General features: G+C 37.4%; 1 protein-coding gene across 2 annotated transcripts in view; it reads left to right on the forward strand.

The window, feature by feature from the left end:
• Window positions 1–14,960, forward strand: part of fam91a1 (family with sequence similarity 91 member A1) — a 41,968-nt gene that overhangs the window by 1,634 nt on the left and 25,374 nt on the right. For both annotated transcript variants that reach the window (XM_030147506.1, XM_030147507.1), the window contains exons 2-7: window positions 1,738–1,822; window positions 3,915–4,066; window positions 8,433–8,490; window positions 11,030–11,097; window positions 13,667–13,780; window positions 14,281–14,371. In XM_030147506.1, coding sequence (XP_030003366.1) covers window positions 1,738–1,822; window positions 3,915–4,066; window positions 8,433–8,490; window positions 11,030–11,097; window positions 13,667–13,780; window positions 14,281–14,371 — 568 coding nt within the window. The remainder of the gene's footprint in view (window positions 1–1,737; window positions 1,823–3,914; window positions 4,067–8,432; window positions 8,491–11,029; window positions 11,098–13,666; window positions 13,781–14,280; window positions 14,372–14,960) is intronic.

Consider the following 14,960-nt stretch of genomic DNA (forward strand, 5'->3'; position numbering starts at 1 on the left):
AGAAGCCTAATATTAGCTACTGTTGGATACAGATTCTTCTTATCTGATAGTTTGTATTGTCCTATTTGCACTGATTAATCAGACAAATATTTTTATTACCTCCGCCAAGGAGGTTATGTTTTTGCCAGGGTTTGTTTGTTTGTTTGTCTGTCTGTTTGTTTGTCTGTCCGTTAGTGTGCAACATAACTCAAAAAGTTATGGACAGATTTGGATGAAATTTTCAGGGTTTGTTGGAAATGGGATAAGGAAGAAATGATTAAATTTTGGTGGTGATCGGGGGTGGGGGGGCCCATGGGGGGGGCATTGATCGTTAGTGTGCAACATAACTCAAAAAGTTATGGACAGATTTGGATGAAATTTTCAGGGTTTGTTGGAAATGGGATAAGGAAGAAATTATTAAATTTGGTGGTGATCGGGGGTGGGGGGGCCCACAGGGGGGGCCACTGATCAGCCTTGGCGGAGGTCTGCGCTCTCCGAGTGCTTCTAGTTTTGGAATGAATTGATCATTCCAGAGGGACTGGTGTGATTTTTATTGGGAGTGAAAATAGTCATGTAAAATGGCTTTTTTGTGGGGTGGGGACATGCTTTAAAGCTGCAAGAGGCAAAATCGGGAGGATAAAACGCTGTAAGGTCACAATTCCGTAGCTTCCTTTTACAGCTCTCTCCTCTTGGTCCCTATTGAAAGACTAAATATAAATACAGATGAGCTGAAGTTTCATGTTGTGGAAAAGCAACGACCAGAGTACAGCAGTAGAATTGCATCAGGGTCCTGTACGGCTAAATGGGATCGGTTATTACATTTGTCAGTCACATGTTTAACCCTCCTATCTATCTGAAAACACGTGATTAGACAAACATCTATATCATGGCGTAGATTTTCTAAAGACTGAAAACACAGGCAAGAAGTAGACGCAAAAGGCTCCTGCCCTCTCAGACCAGTTGAATTAAAACATGCTGAAAGATAATTATGGAAGTTTTGCCCTGTAATGTTAAAAAAAATCAAACACTGGATCTTTAATGGTTGAATGTGACAGATTTTTGGGGTTGGGGGAATTAAGATCTAATAACAGAAGTTGGATATAATATTCATAAATGTGTTCTCATTAGTGTATAAGCACTTGGAAATAAGATTTTTTGGGTTTTTTATCAGCTTAAAACTAGCTATTTATCTACAGAGTAGGCCTGTCACAGTTATTAAGGTAATTGCCATATGGTGTATTTCAGGGTAGTGATTATTTACCATAATTGTGATGAAAGGAAATGATGAAAGAAACCATTATTTTTGAGAAAATAGTATTTGTAAAAGCAAAATGAACCACACAAGAGAAAAGATAGTCAGATGATGAGCACTAAATGGCAATGTAAAAGACATTTAAAAGGCAAAGATCAAGACTTTTTTAAACTGAATTTCTTCAATAAAAAGTATTCAGTATTTTATAACAAGATGATGTGCAGTCCTTTAGCCTTAGGATGGTTTTATTTAATATGGTATAGAGACACTGTCAAAAACAAATTTTGACCTTTTCATTTATCCAATTCGATGTTTTTTTTATGTTACACTTATTTTCTAATTGATGTGTTGAAGTAAGAAAATACCATCAGATGTGTAGAGAAACTATTGTATATTGTACATGTAAGTTAAAGGGAGTGTGAATAGGATACTAGTATTTGCTTTCTACTCATAAATATTTAAATCCAGACATGTTCCTCACCTCTTCTGTTCTGTCTTTTCTGCAGAGTTTGGGGAATTCTCAGCGTGAATATGAGAAGCATGTTTTGCTGTACAGCATCCGCAACCAGCTGCGATTCCGCAATAACTTAGGTGAGCAAGTCTGTCCCATGTGCAAGTCTGAAATATGCATTGTGTGGTTATATGAGCTCCTTTCACACCGCAGGTAGAAGTAGCCTTAAAGTGATCTGGGACACTTCCATATGTGGTCTTAAATTGGATACAGATCTGATCTTTTTCAACATGACCTCAGTCTGAACAGTCAGATCACCATACACATGACTGTTAAGCAGTAGTGGAGGAAGTGCTGAAGCTTAGTACTTAAGTAAAAGTACAAATATCCGGCAAAATATATATTCAAGTAGAGGTAGAATTACTACATCAACAAACTTACTTAAGTAAAAGTACTAAGTACTTACTTTTAAATTTACTTTAAAGTATTTTTTTAAGTAAAAGTACTCACACAAAACAAAACCTAACTACACTACAGACTCACACTGCACTAATTATATACTCAAACAATGCTAAATCTGAAATCTTGAAGTTCGCTAATCTTATTGCAGTCACCATTACTTCCACAACCAGATTGTGCATGGTGCAGTGTGGACATCTCTAATAGGTCCATGTGGTGCACTTTTCCACCAACAAAAACACAGTGATACGTTTTCTTTCGTGCAAGCACTTCCTGCCTGCAAGAAATTCCTTGCAGAAGTCCATTTTTAGTGTCTCTTCCTGCACCAAATGAGCACCAAACATAATGATACTATTGCTGAAAAATTATGTTTTTATTGTGTCTCGTAAGTTTGGTTTTACTTGTCCTTCAACCATGATTGACTTTACAGTATTAGTTTGACATTCGCACTTTCCACATAAATTGAAACGGAGATTCAGAGATTCAGCCAAATGCGCACTCTGCCATCATTGGAGCTAATAGAGCCACCTGATGCAATGGCAAACAATACCACAATGCAATCAGTAGGCAAACTATTTTGTCATGCATTATTTTGAGGAAATTGTGTTCATAAAATGTAACAAGTAACAGCATAAATTGTAGAAATGTAGTGGAGTACAAAATACAGATAATTGCTGCAAAATGTAACAGTAAAATCAAAAGTATGCATTATTATTTTTACTTAAATTAGGTACAGATACGCAAAAATTTACTTTAGTGCAGTAATGAAGTACAAATGCTTTGTTACATTCCACCACTGCTGTTAAGTCACTTTAAGCTGAAATTCTTTCCACCTCTGCCCTGGAGTTGCAGATGGGTACTATGAAGTGTTGCTAACGGCCTCACAGTGATATATACACATACCCCAGTTAAATGTACATACACATGATTGCAACAGGAAAATGAATCCACAAACATCATTAATAATACATATATAATATAATTAAACTATTTTACTGCACAGTGGCTACTAGATAATACATAATAATAATTGCTTCTTAAAAAGTAAGTTTTGAAATGTACAACTTTCACGGTGATACATCTGATATTATAATCTGATATTTACCTCGTTCAAAAAAAAAATATGAAGAATTAATGGAAAATAAAACTCAGATGTGATGCTGTAAATTGAATCTTTAGGCTGCAGTGTGAATGTAACCATAGAGACTAGAGAGTAATTAAAAGGCAAAAGTGTAAGCACATCTCTCTGAGTGTGTCCACATGAAAGTGATGTATTCATCCATTCCACATGAATACTAACATTCCCTCATGTGACCTGCAGCTACTTCATTTACAAGCACTGTCAGAAATGACAATGAAGGGACACCTTGACACAATTAGTAGTTGTGGCAGTAGTATTTTATATCTCACTGTGTAGAATTTATGAATATGTGATTACACTGAAATATCCCCCACATGTCAGTTTATTTATCTGTAATCCTGACTACAGACTGTGTGATACTGGCACTATTCTTAAGGATGTTGCCTCAAGTTATGTTGGAAGTAATTGTTACTCTTTCAGTAATATGTAACTGGAATCATTTCTAACGGTCTCTGTGTAAGAATATATTTTTTGTATAATCAATTGTATTATTTCCTCTTTGACCTTCTGGACCTGTCGAGACATCCTGGATCAGTAGTCCCTCTTCTACCTGCATCGATCTGGTTTAGATTGAAGTGTCTATTCCCATTCATTGACTGTACTTAAACTGGTGCGTGTGTTTTCACGAACAGTGCGCCATGTGAGGAAAGATGAACGCAAGTACTACGAGGAGCTCCTGAAGTACAGCCGAGATCACCTGATGCTGTACCCCTACCATCTGTCCGACATCATGGTCAAAGGGCTGCGAGTCACTCCATTCTCATATTACATAGGAATCATGGAGGTAAGCAACTTCCACTTCACCATATAGTAGAAAACACAAGATATACTACAAGTGACAGTTGTATTACTTCAGTGATCAGTTTGTCAAATACCAGGACTGACTGCCATGTTGATACAGACAGTGTGTGAAGTCCCAGCCTAATTCACTAGTCCTGCATTCCCTTTTTCTAAAACATGAGCCAATAAGATGGGAATTTCACAAATTCATTAACACTTTGAGAACAAAGAGCTCAGTAACTCATAGGAGAGCAGGGACGTCTACTGTGCAGCAGCAACAAAGCTGATCTAATTGGCTTTGAACTATCCAGTCTCTGTTCATTTGTATTGAAGAATGTCTTCAATTTTGGCATCCCTGGAAACAACCAGAGGAATCATAGAGATTTTACTCAGAACTGTCACAAACCATTACAACTTCCTGCAGTTAAGGTGTTCTTTGCTAAGAGAGAAATGCAGTGGATCTAATTACATCTGCTCCAAGGTGTGCACTGTTTATTAGGTCTGTCACAATTATTACACTCTTGTCTCATTGTCATTATTTTTGAACAAGGTATGATTATTCTGAATACTTAAAAGCAGTTCAGTGAAACTAACAGAAATAACATGTTTTATTATTGTGTCCATGTTTTTTTCCATCATTTGTCTGGAACTCTTGTAGTCACATTATTATTATGCGTTCCTTTCTGTTGTGAGTTAAGTGTAGGATGAGCCCTAGCATTTTAAGCTCACCAGCCAGTAGGCCATGAGCTATTGGCAAGGCGCTGTGTCAGGCATTGTCATTGTCTTTGTGGTTGTCTTCGTTAGCAATTTCTTCAAACACATTCTCCGATGAAACTACTGGTCAGTCATTTTAAAATTTTGTATGTAGTTTACTTTACTTATAATAGGCCAAAAATTTGATGGCTGATGAGATGGAAATAGTTAGAAATATCAATATAGTTACTATTGAACACTAATAAGAAGTCATATATGGACTCTCTTTTGGTACCATGACCTTTGAAATTGAGTGACCTTGAAGGGTCCAACTCAAGGTCACCAGTGTCTATTTCAACAATCTTCTCTGAAACCACTGGTCGGATTCATTTCAAATTTTATATGTACCTTCCTTGGGACAATACACCAGCACTGATGGCAACAGTGCGCTGGAATGATCCAGACACAAGAAAATGTAATGTTGAGAGGAGTTGTGTCATAGAAGGTATTGCATGACTCATTCATTCATTTATTTTTCATTTTAGAGGTGGGGAGGTCCATGGAGGTTGTTGGATTGACTGTTAGGTGCACATAATTTTGTCGCACTGTAGCCTAATGTTGGTGCGTATTTTTAATTACAATCATCAGATCAAGTGGAAAAGAGTCCAGTAAAGTGTGTGTGTGAGTTTGTGTGTGTTTGTGTGTGTGTGAGGGAGCATACGTCTCAATTATTTTTTTCTTCCGTCATTTCAAAAATGTTCACACGAGGGTGAAAAATGCATTCTCTGCATCTTGTTTCATTGTTTCAATGTCTCCTTGCATCAATAACCACAGCCATGTGTGCACAATTTCGTTTGCACCTCCCTTTGAGATGTGGTAAGTATAGACAGTTTCTATGAGCAAAATTGGTTTCGGGTTTGATAAATCCCTTTGCGATTGCTAAATTAATATATTTACATTTTCTCCTCCCAGCACATGCACAATTGTGTGCAAACGCCCCATATTGCATATTCATTGTAACAAACATACTAACTGGATGCAGATGTGCTATTTTGCACCTTTGAAAGATGCAACCTGTAGTGCGCACTGTTAGTAAATCAGTTTGTACATTGTTTTGCCTGTACATTTTTTTGTGTGGGCAATGAGTTTGCACTCGTTTTTATACATGCAAACCTTTAGTAGATCCGGCCCAGTACGCTGTGTATTGGATAGAAATTTACTGTTAACATAGTCAACTTGTTTTGGTGTTACAAATAAGATGTGTAACATTATATTGCATGTATATTGTTTAGTACACATCCTGACCAAAAAAATTTACCTCCACAAATAGTTCAGATCCTTCCATTGGATAATTGCTACAGTGATTATGTTTCATCTGCAAGTTCTTTAATTCTAACTAATTCAGTGAGTAGCTTCTCATTTCTTAAACAATCATCAGTTTGATAGAGAGTACAAAGATTGAATTGTGTTTTAATGGAAAAAGGTCATGTGGTCTAATGAGTCCAGATCGACCCTGTTCTAGAGTGATGGAGGCATCAGGGTGAGGAGAGGAGGATGAAGTGATTATCCATCTTACCTAGTGCCTACAGTACAAGCCTGTGGGGCAGTGTTACAGTATGATCAGGAGTTGCTTCACTTGGTCAGGTTCAGCAATGAAATGACAAATGTCGTGATGTTGCATAAACTCACTGAGGTGGCGCCAAAGCAAATGCATACTCTAAGCCAAAGGCAGTCCAACACCATTTGAATTTCTGGGACCTTTTATTTTGACCATGCTATTTATTTTGACATTTTTCTTAAAGATATCAAGATTTGAGGTTTTAGCCATATCACTTGACTGTACTAGTATAGCAGTTAATTGTCAACTTGAATCTTAGTGTCATGACAGCATTCTGCTTTCTCCCATAATATCAAATGATCTTTGAATATTAAAAATCCTTGCAAAGTGATTTGAGGAGCAGAACTGCTTAACTTGTTTAATGACAAAATGGAAAATATTGGTCTTATTTACATGATTATCATTTGCACACTGTTGTTTGTTTTGTCCTATCTTGTTTGAAACTTGAACTTCCATTGTGAAGAAATGTAAGATTTACTGTTTCATGTATGTTTTTGTTTTGTGTTTGCTGTCTCATGTGAAGCTTTTGTTTGTGTTTGTATGGTTGTTCCATGTAGAAGTAACATCATGGTTATCAGGGTTTTCCCTCTTATTTTAAGGCTTAGCTCGGCACACATCTGACGATTAGCTAAAGTATTTTTACGTGCAGTACCCATCCCACATTGTGCACCACCTAAGCCAAATTAATGTGAAAGCAATATGGAGAGCATCAAAACACACTGAATGACCTGATTGCAGCTGGTTCTCAGTGGACTTCTTTGGCAAGTTTTGTCTGCAAGCAGCTTTTTGGGTGTTCATTTTATTATCAGCTCAAGCCTTTTTAAAGTTTTATAGACATAATTTGTGTATATAATAGTTTGTCAGAATGATGTGTAATTATATTTTTGTCATCGAAAGTAGTTACTTTTCTTGTGAGGAACTCCTAATGCTCAAAAACATTGTGAAGAAAATGAATATGATTTCAAACACTGCACACAACACCATCAGCTACCAATTAGAGCATAGACTGTACTTAAACCTTGGAAACCCTGCTTATTTTATAATTTTATTTATTATTAGTTTTATTATTATTATTATTATTATTAGATTATGTTTTATAATCCTAATTAAATTTGCAAAACAATTATCCTAACATGATATTAAACTTTATTGTGATATAAAATGTCGAGAGTGCCGACGATCCCCATCCTTACTTTCCAGTGTTGATAAATTCAGTGTCAGTCACTAGGTGTCAGTCGGTGTCTAGAAAAGCCGACTGTACGAGCTCACAGAAACACAGTGGGCTGATCCCAGGACAAACACACCCACAGAAAGTCTGTGGTGTTTGTTCTGCAGCCGGTTTGGCCTTTGTCTGCGCTAACTGCTTCCTTTTGCTGGTAAATCTGCACCGGTTGTTTGAGAACCGGCACAGCTGGGCTCCCAGAACACCAGTCTGTCACAGACTTTGACCCACTCAGTTCTCCTTGACTTCTGACAGCCTCAATTAGATTTCAGACACTGAACGTGTGTGTGTGTGTGTACACAGAGGAGAAGGTTACCTCTGAAAAGCTATCTGTTCTACTTACTGATTATAGATAAATGTGTGTGTTTTTCTCCATAAAGCTGTCAGATATATTCATTACTTCATAACTCCTGAGAGCTCATATTGGGCACTGCAGATGGTGGCTGCCACATTTGATTGTTCCACACTTTGTGTCCTCCCCATTTTATTTTAACAGATGTGACTAATAAGCCCAGTGTCTGCCCTCACAACTTAACTCAAACATGAAGAGGAAACAGTTTTTGTAGCTTATACTGACAAAAGGCTTTGCCCACTTTCCATGCCAAACTAAACTTGACAGAGCTTTAATTGTGGACACCAAATTGCCATTGGCTATGTCATATTCTGATAATCCGTTTTAAGCACTTAATGAAAATGGGGAGTAGAAATTAGCACGGCCGCCCAGATCTGCTAATCCTGTTATTAATCAGAGGCAGGGGACATAAAAGGGGAGAGGAAAAATTAGTTTAATGCTTCTTTTCCCACTCTCTTTTCTCCTTTCTTTTTTTGTACCTCCAGGATATTATGAACAGTGAGAAGAGTTACGACTCCTTGCCCAACTTCACTGCTGCTGACTGTGAGTTTTTTTTATTCTCAGATTTCCTCTTCTCTGCATTTCTGTGTTGAAATGACTTTATTGCTGCTTTGTGTTCTTTCTGCTCCTTCTCTCTTTTTGTATCTTTTCTACATTTTGCATCATTTGTAAAGCCTTTTGATGTAGCTATGACGTGTAAAAAAACCCAAAAAAACCCAAAAAACAAACAAACAGTGTTTTCACAGACTTCAGTGATTTAAACAAAGGTTTCTAAGTTCTGCCACTGTTGTCCATCATTCAAAACAATAGACGACATTGTAGTAGATGAAGTGGGGCTGCATGAATTTTTTTCAGTTGCAAGTAACATTGATTGTTGTAGCCACTAACAGGTGACCAAGTAAAATGGGCTGTTATTTTTCTATGCATTTGAACATTGTTGGAAGCATTTGATATTATGTGTGATATGTGTAATATGTGTAATATTTTGTTGCATACATTAGGCTACACACACACAAAGTCTGAAATTGTTTTTTCTTTTTTACTAATAATGTCAATTTTCCTTTGACATCATGTTCAGGGTGCAAAGCTTGAATGCTCTTATCTGAAGGATAATGTCATACGTCTGTGTTCAAGTTATATAAACACAGGGAATCTGACAATTTCTCATCTTATCATTCTTAACCATTTGATGAATAACTGAAAAGACAGCAGATGGTGAAAATCCAGAGGGACATTGAACCAATGTAAACAACAGCTAACGATGGCATTCAACCACTTCCCAGCTAACACTACCATTTGATCACATCAGATAATACAATAAGAAGTGTGACTTTGTGAAATATCACCACACAGCCTATTTCAGCTTAAAATTTAAACACTGGAGGATCAAACATGCAATGTAGCTACATGTAGCCACCTCTCTATCTTTCTCACCTGACTCAGAGATGTTCTGACAGTCAGTAACGTTATGCAACACATAGGCCTGTGTAATGTTCATACAGATTACATCCAACACAAAAGTGTGTTCCAAACACTTGATCAAGTGAGAGGACAGAAAGACAGACAGATTTTTTACGCTGGATTTTCATTATCCCTATTTCTTTTCAGTTGTTGATCAACTGCTAAGCAGTAATATGGCAACAGTTTTTCAGATTCTGTGATTCTAAGACATGAACACAGCAATTTTTTTCCACACACCCTGAGTGTGACATCAGAGGGAAATGGCTGCCATGTGATTATGGCCTAAATGCAGATTGGCACCTGTGTACATTTCCATTTAGAAGGGTATGAGTATTTTGTGTTTGATTCTTCATTTATTTTGTCTAAATAATGAAGGCATGAATTTCCTTCAGCTTTCAAATTACATGCAGATCATAGTCTAGTGTTACTGCCTTATGATAATTACATACTGTCACAGAGACTAGCAGCATAAATGAAAACCATTCATTTCTTTGTGCCTCTATAAACAACTTAAAACACATTGCAAATGGGTTTGGCTTTGATGATTTCAATCCTATTTCATGGTGAATCAAAAATCCTGACGCCACTGCATCTTAAAAATGTAGTTTACTGTGAAAATTTTGGCAAAACACAACAGAGATCATGTCAACACTGAAAATGAAGTGTAGGTTATCAGTGGAGTTGTTTGACTTTCTGTAGTGCAGTGAAATAGGCTTTGGCATTGGCCTGTGAGTGAGTGAGTCCTGGCTGCTCAGGACCTTCACGCTGTGGAGACAGAAGGCTGCCAGCAGGCTGTCAGAGCCGTGCTCAGAGGGACTTCTCTCCTCTAATATCCCTGGAGGAGGTTTGTGAGCATGTCATGCAGAAGTGGGTGGATGGAGAGGCAGCAAATGTGTGTGAGAAGAGTTTTCTGTGGGTGGATGTTTGTCTGCGTCTCGCTGAAACAGCAGGGTGCGCATGTGTGAAGCTGACATACATCCCCTTCTACTCCCTGCCTGCATTGGCAGCCGTTCCAGCACATTTCGCAGTGCCCTTTTCTGGCCTCTACAGTGAGGGCTAGAGGAGGGACACAGTTTACTATGGACAATGTGGGAATTAGAGACAACATTTGCATACTTTTACAAGATAGAGTGTAAAACTTTTGATACATGACCTTTTTTTGCATAACAATAATAACAGCTTGGACTTGAATTGTAGATCAGAATGCATGGACATGCACACTCCTATTATTTTCTGAGATTAGTGTGTGTGTGTTATTAAATGGATTTGTAATGCTTAAGTATGTGTTGGAGAGATTGTTTTTCAATGAAGGTGTGCAGTTTTGATGAGTCACTCTTACCTCTTGCAGAGCTCCTTTTGCTTTCACAGCTTTCCAATATGAAGTATGTAATGTCCAGGCAAAGTAATTTGCAAACTTGGTCTTTTGCTGTAATTCTTCCTTCCTTCCCTTTTTTTTTTTTTTTGGAAAGTCTCAGAGGCTGTAATTGAAAAATGCCTTAGACACTTTTCCAGCTGCACTGCAGCCAGATTTATTTACTGTGGTTGCTATTACAAGTTCATTGTGAGTTACTGAGGCATGATTGAGCTTCACTTACTAACTTGTGTCCCTGTTGTCCCACAGGTCTGAGGCTGCTCGGCATTGGGAGAAACCAGTACATTGACCTGATGAATCAGTGCAGATCCTCTAAAGTGAGACATGTTTCTGCAACAGTCTTTTATATTTATATTGTACAAATTAGTCATTGTCGGAAATAACTATCAGATCACCAGTAGTTTTCTGTAGCAGTTCAACTCAACAACATTTCAGCGTTGGGGATTTTGTTTAAAATTCACCAAAGTGTTTAAATATTTACAGAAATGTGCAATAGATGTGGTAAAACCTGATAATTACAAAAGGTATTCATTAAATTATGTGTAATGAAGCATAATATTCAAATAGTAACATTTCCAAATTTTACACTAGATGACCAAATGCTTTCTTATACACTATTACTATGCCCATCTGTTAAATAAAAAGTGAAATGGACAGTCATGAAAAGGACAATGAGTCTCTGCTCAAAGACTTGGAATCAGTAAAACTGTGTTTTTCATCACAACCTAAAGAAGAAAATAAAGTCTGACTCTACCAAGATGCACAAAGAAAGAGGAAGAGAATACATTTTAACACCCCCTCACTGTGATCCATTAACTATTTCCAAAGCTGTATCTCCAGTAATTAACCCTCATAGATTAGACTTGTAGGATTCTGTCTTTAGCTCTGGAATATTCATTACAAATCTTGACTTGTTCATGTAATGAATATCAACCAACAAGTAGAAATTTTGGAAGGAATATTACCCAGACACATATGTCTAATAGCCTTGGTTCACTGTGTCTGTCAGGTCGTCTGGAAGGCAGAAATTCAACCTCAGCTTAGATAAACATATTCGATCTAATGCTCAATCTGGCTTTTATCACCTCCGAAACATTTAAAAATCAGTTTGTTTCTCTGCATAAGAACCTGGAAACACTCATTCACACTCTCATAACTGGTTGCCTTGATTGCTGTAATTCGCTGCTCTCTGGCAGTGGCGAACAAACCCTCACATATCCAACTCATCCAAAATTCTGGTGCTAGGATTTTAACTTGGTCCTGGAAACATAAACACCTCCTTCCAGTCTTGGCATCAACATTGGCTGCCTGATGCTTCTTTGTTTTCTATAATATGTCTATTGACTTTTTACATTTTAGCATTCTACAAACATCAGACACATATACAGGTATGCACACACATATGTAACTTGCACCACAATAAATTAAGATGTTCCTCAATAACAGGCGGAACAGAAATACCATCAATAATTGTAGTAAAAAAAAGAATTGAAAATCAAATGGACAGTTTTCATCAGTTATGATATACATATATGGTTCCCTGAGCATGTAAAAGTCCTTCCTTTTGCCCTTTGCAACATATGTTAGTCTTTCCAGGCCAATGCAGCCAGAAAGAGCATTCGTCCTCTTCCAGCAGAGCGGAATTACTCTCCTGAACAAGTCCAAAGTCCAACAGTACAGAATGTTTCGATGTACATATATTTTATATATCTAGTATATTCCAAGAACACACCATTTGGCATTAAAGGGGACAGTGGTGTTAAAAGTCTTTGAGAAACATTTTATAGTATCCTTTCAGAACTTTTGGGTCTTTTGACATTCCCACAGACAATGACAAAAAGTGCCCTTCTCTTGTAAATATTCAAAACAAATATTGGGAACATGAGCAGGCATATGATGAAGCTGAACAGGAGTTACATACGTTCTCATTAACCACTAATATTGAAGTCTAGCCCTTGTATTTATTGTGTGCCTCTTCAATGTCTTCTTGTGTGTCCATTTTCCAGGCATTTAGTTTGTCTAATGTTGATTCAGTACTATGTGAAACCATAGATTTGCAAGCGTTATATCTTCAAGAGCTGATAAAGGTGGCAGAGACATTATATGTTCACATTTTCTTAGTTGAAGGTACTTGAAACAATGTTTTCCATGGATTTGGTATTTGTGCTTAATTTGTTAAAAACAAAGTAAAATCCCATCTACATAGAGATCTCCTATTTTTTTCAAATCCTTTTTTATTCTATAGCTAACATCCTCCGTTTTTATGTCCAGGTATAAATTTGCCTGTTGCTTTCATTGATTTTAAATGACTATTGATAACCCTTTAAAGCCCTGAAAGGCCCTGCCTTGTGATATCTAACAGATTGTTCACTATCCCATGTCCCATCCTTCTCCTTGAGATGCTCAGATGCATCATTTCTTGTCTTAGACTCCAAGGCTTAAATAATAAAGGTGATGGAGTCCTTGTTCTGGAAGGGCCCATGTGAGGAGGTCTAGGCTGCAAGCTTCATCCCCTCACTTTTAAAACCCTGCTTTTATAATATTGCTAATGGCTGATTTAATTAGTTTTATGATGCTATTGTATGTTTTAGTCTCCTAATGTTTTAAAGTTATATTATCTCATTTTATACTTGATATATTTTGTTTTAAGATAGGCTGAATATTCTGTAAATGCTTCAGTGATTACTTGTTATAATTAATTGGTTGATTTAAAGGTTGATTTTGAAGGTTAGTTGATTTTTCACCGACGGATTAATAAAGTTTATTTGTATCTGTATTCACTGTTGGCAGTTTTTAGTATAAGTACAGTACTTACAATATGCACAACACTCATCTCAGACTGTAACCATCTTACATTTTGAATGTCATTTTTATGCCTTCCTTCAGAAATTTTTCCGTAGGAAATCAGCGCGGGACCTGCTACCGACCAAACCTGTGGAAATCTCTGTGGAGCCGTGGTGGGTGGCACAGACAGGATACATCACTGAGGACGATATCAGGGTGAGACATGGGGTTGTCTTTTCTTCCCTTCTCCATATTTTGGGTTTATTCATCAAAGGATGAATGTTGACATCAATTATTTTGGCAACATTAGGCTAAATTCAGAAGAAATGCAGCTCAAGGGTTTTAGGATGGAAGAAGAAACAAAATGTACATTTACTGATGTACAAGTTGAATCAGAGGAGGGTGTGTGTTGCTTTGTTTTTGTTTTATCCTGAGTGTTCATTGACATTCATACACCTTACCTGCCAAGCTACCACTCCTCATCCCATGAGCCCTTGCATGGCATGTGGAGATCTTACCTGACTAAAAATAAATACCTGCCAAGTTCCCAACAGTTTCTCTACCTTCCAGGAGAAACACAATGAACATTGGAACTGAATCCACACATTTCTCAAATGCAAATGCACTTACCATCCCAAAATCCTTCAAGTACCATTGTTACTGGAGATGCAGCTAAATAGTTTCTAATGTCGTCTGTCTGCTGTGTGAAATTGCAGATCTGTTCTCCAGCGGAGAAGAAAGCTATCGATAAGATGATAGACTCTGGTCCTCAGCTAGCTGGATCAATGGAGTACAATGTGGTTCTAAGTGAGTTTCCAGTACATTTGTCTTCCCATGTTGTCTCATGTTAATGATGTAACCCATGTTGTTGTCCAACTGTCCCTCAAGCATACCTTTGATTCCTGTAATAAAGTACACCTTACTGGCAAGATCAGACAAAAATAGGAAATATTCTTTGAATTAATTAAAGAATATTTTGGCATTCTATTCATTCTTTTTCTACTCCATATGTTACAAATTTTGTTGAATATCACTTTCAAAAAAGTTGCTGTGGGTCCTTAAAGCTGCGTAAGACTTTCGTCACCAATTTTTCATCAAATCTGCAAAACCCGAGCCATAGCCTAAGTATCACGAATCCGTTAGTCTTTCCGTGATTAAGCACCTGAAACACTTCTTTCACGGTGAACAACTTCAAAGTGTGCTCCATCACAAGCAGTCCATTTGTTTACCTACCAAATCAATATGTCACTCTGGCCTTTTCGGAAATTTTTGTGCGAAGTGCATTATGGGAATGGGAACCCTAACCGTGAACTGGTAGTATTCATAATGGTGCAGACCAGAGAGCTGAAAGAAGCAGCTTTTCTGTTTGTCAACCTTAGGTCTGTATTAGAGCCCA

The sequence above is a fragment of the Sphaeramia orbicularis genome, chromosome 11 (assembly GCF_902148855.1).
Source record: "Sphaeramia orbicularis chromosome 11, fSphaOr1.1, whole genome shotgun sequence".
NCBI lineage: Eukaryota > Metazoa > Chordata > Actinopteri > Kurtiformes > Apogonidae > Sphaeramia > Sphaeramia orbicularis.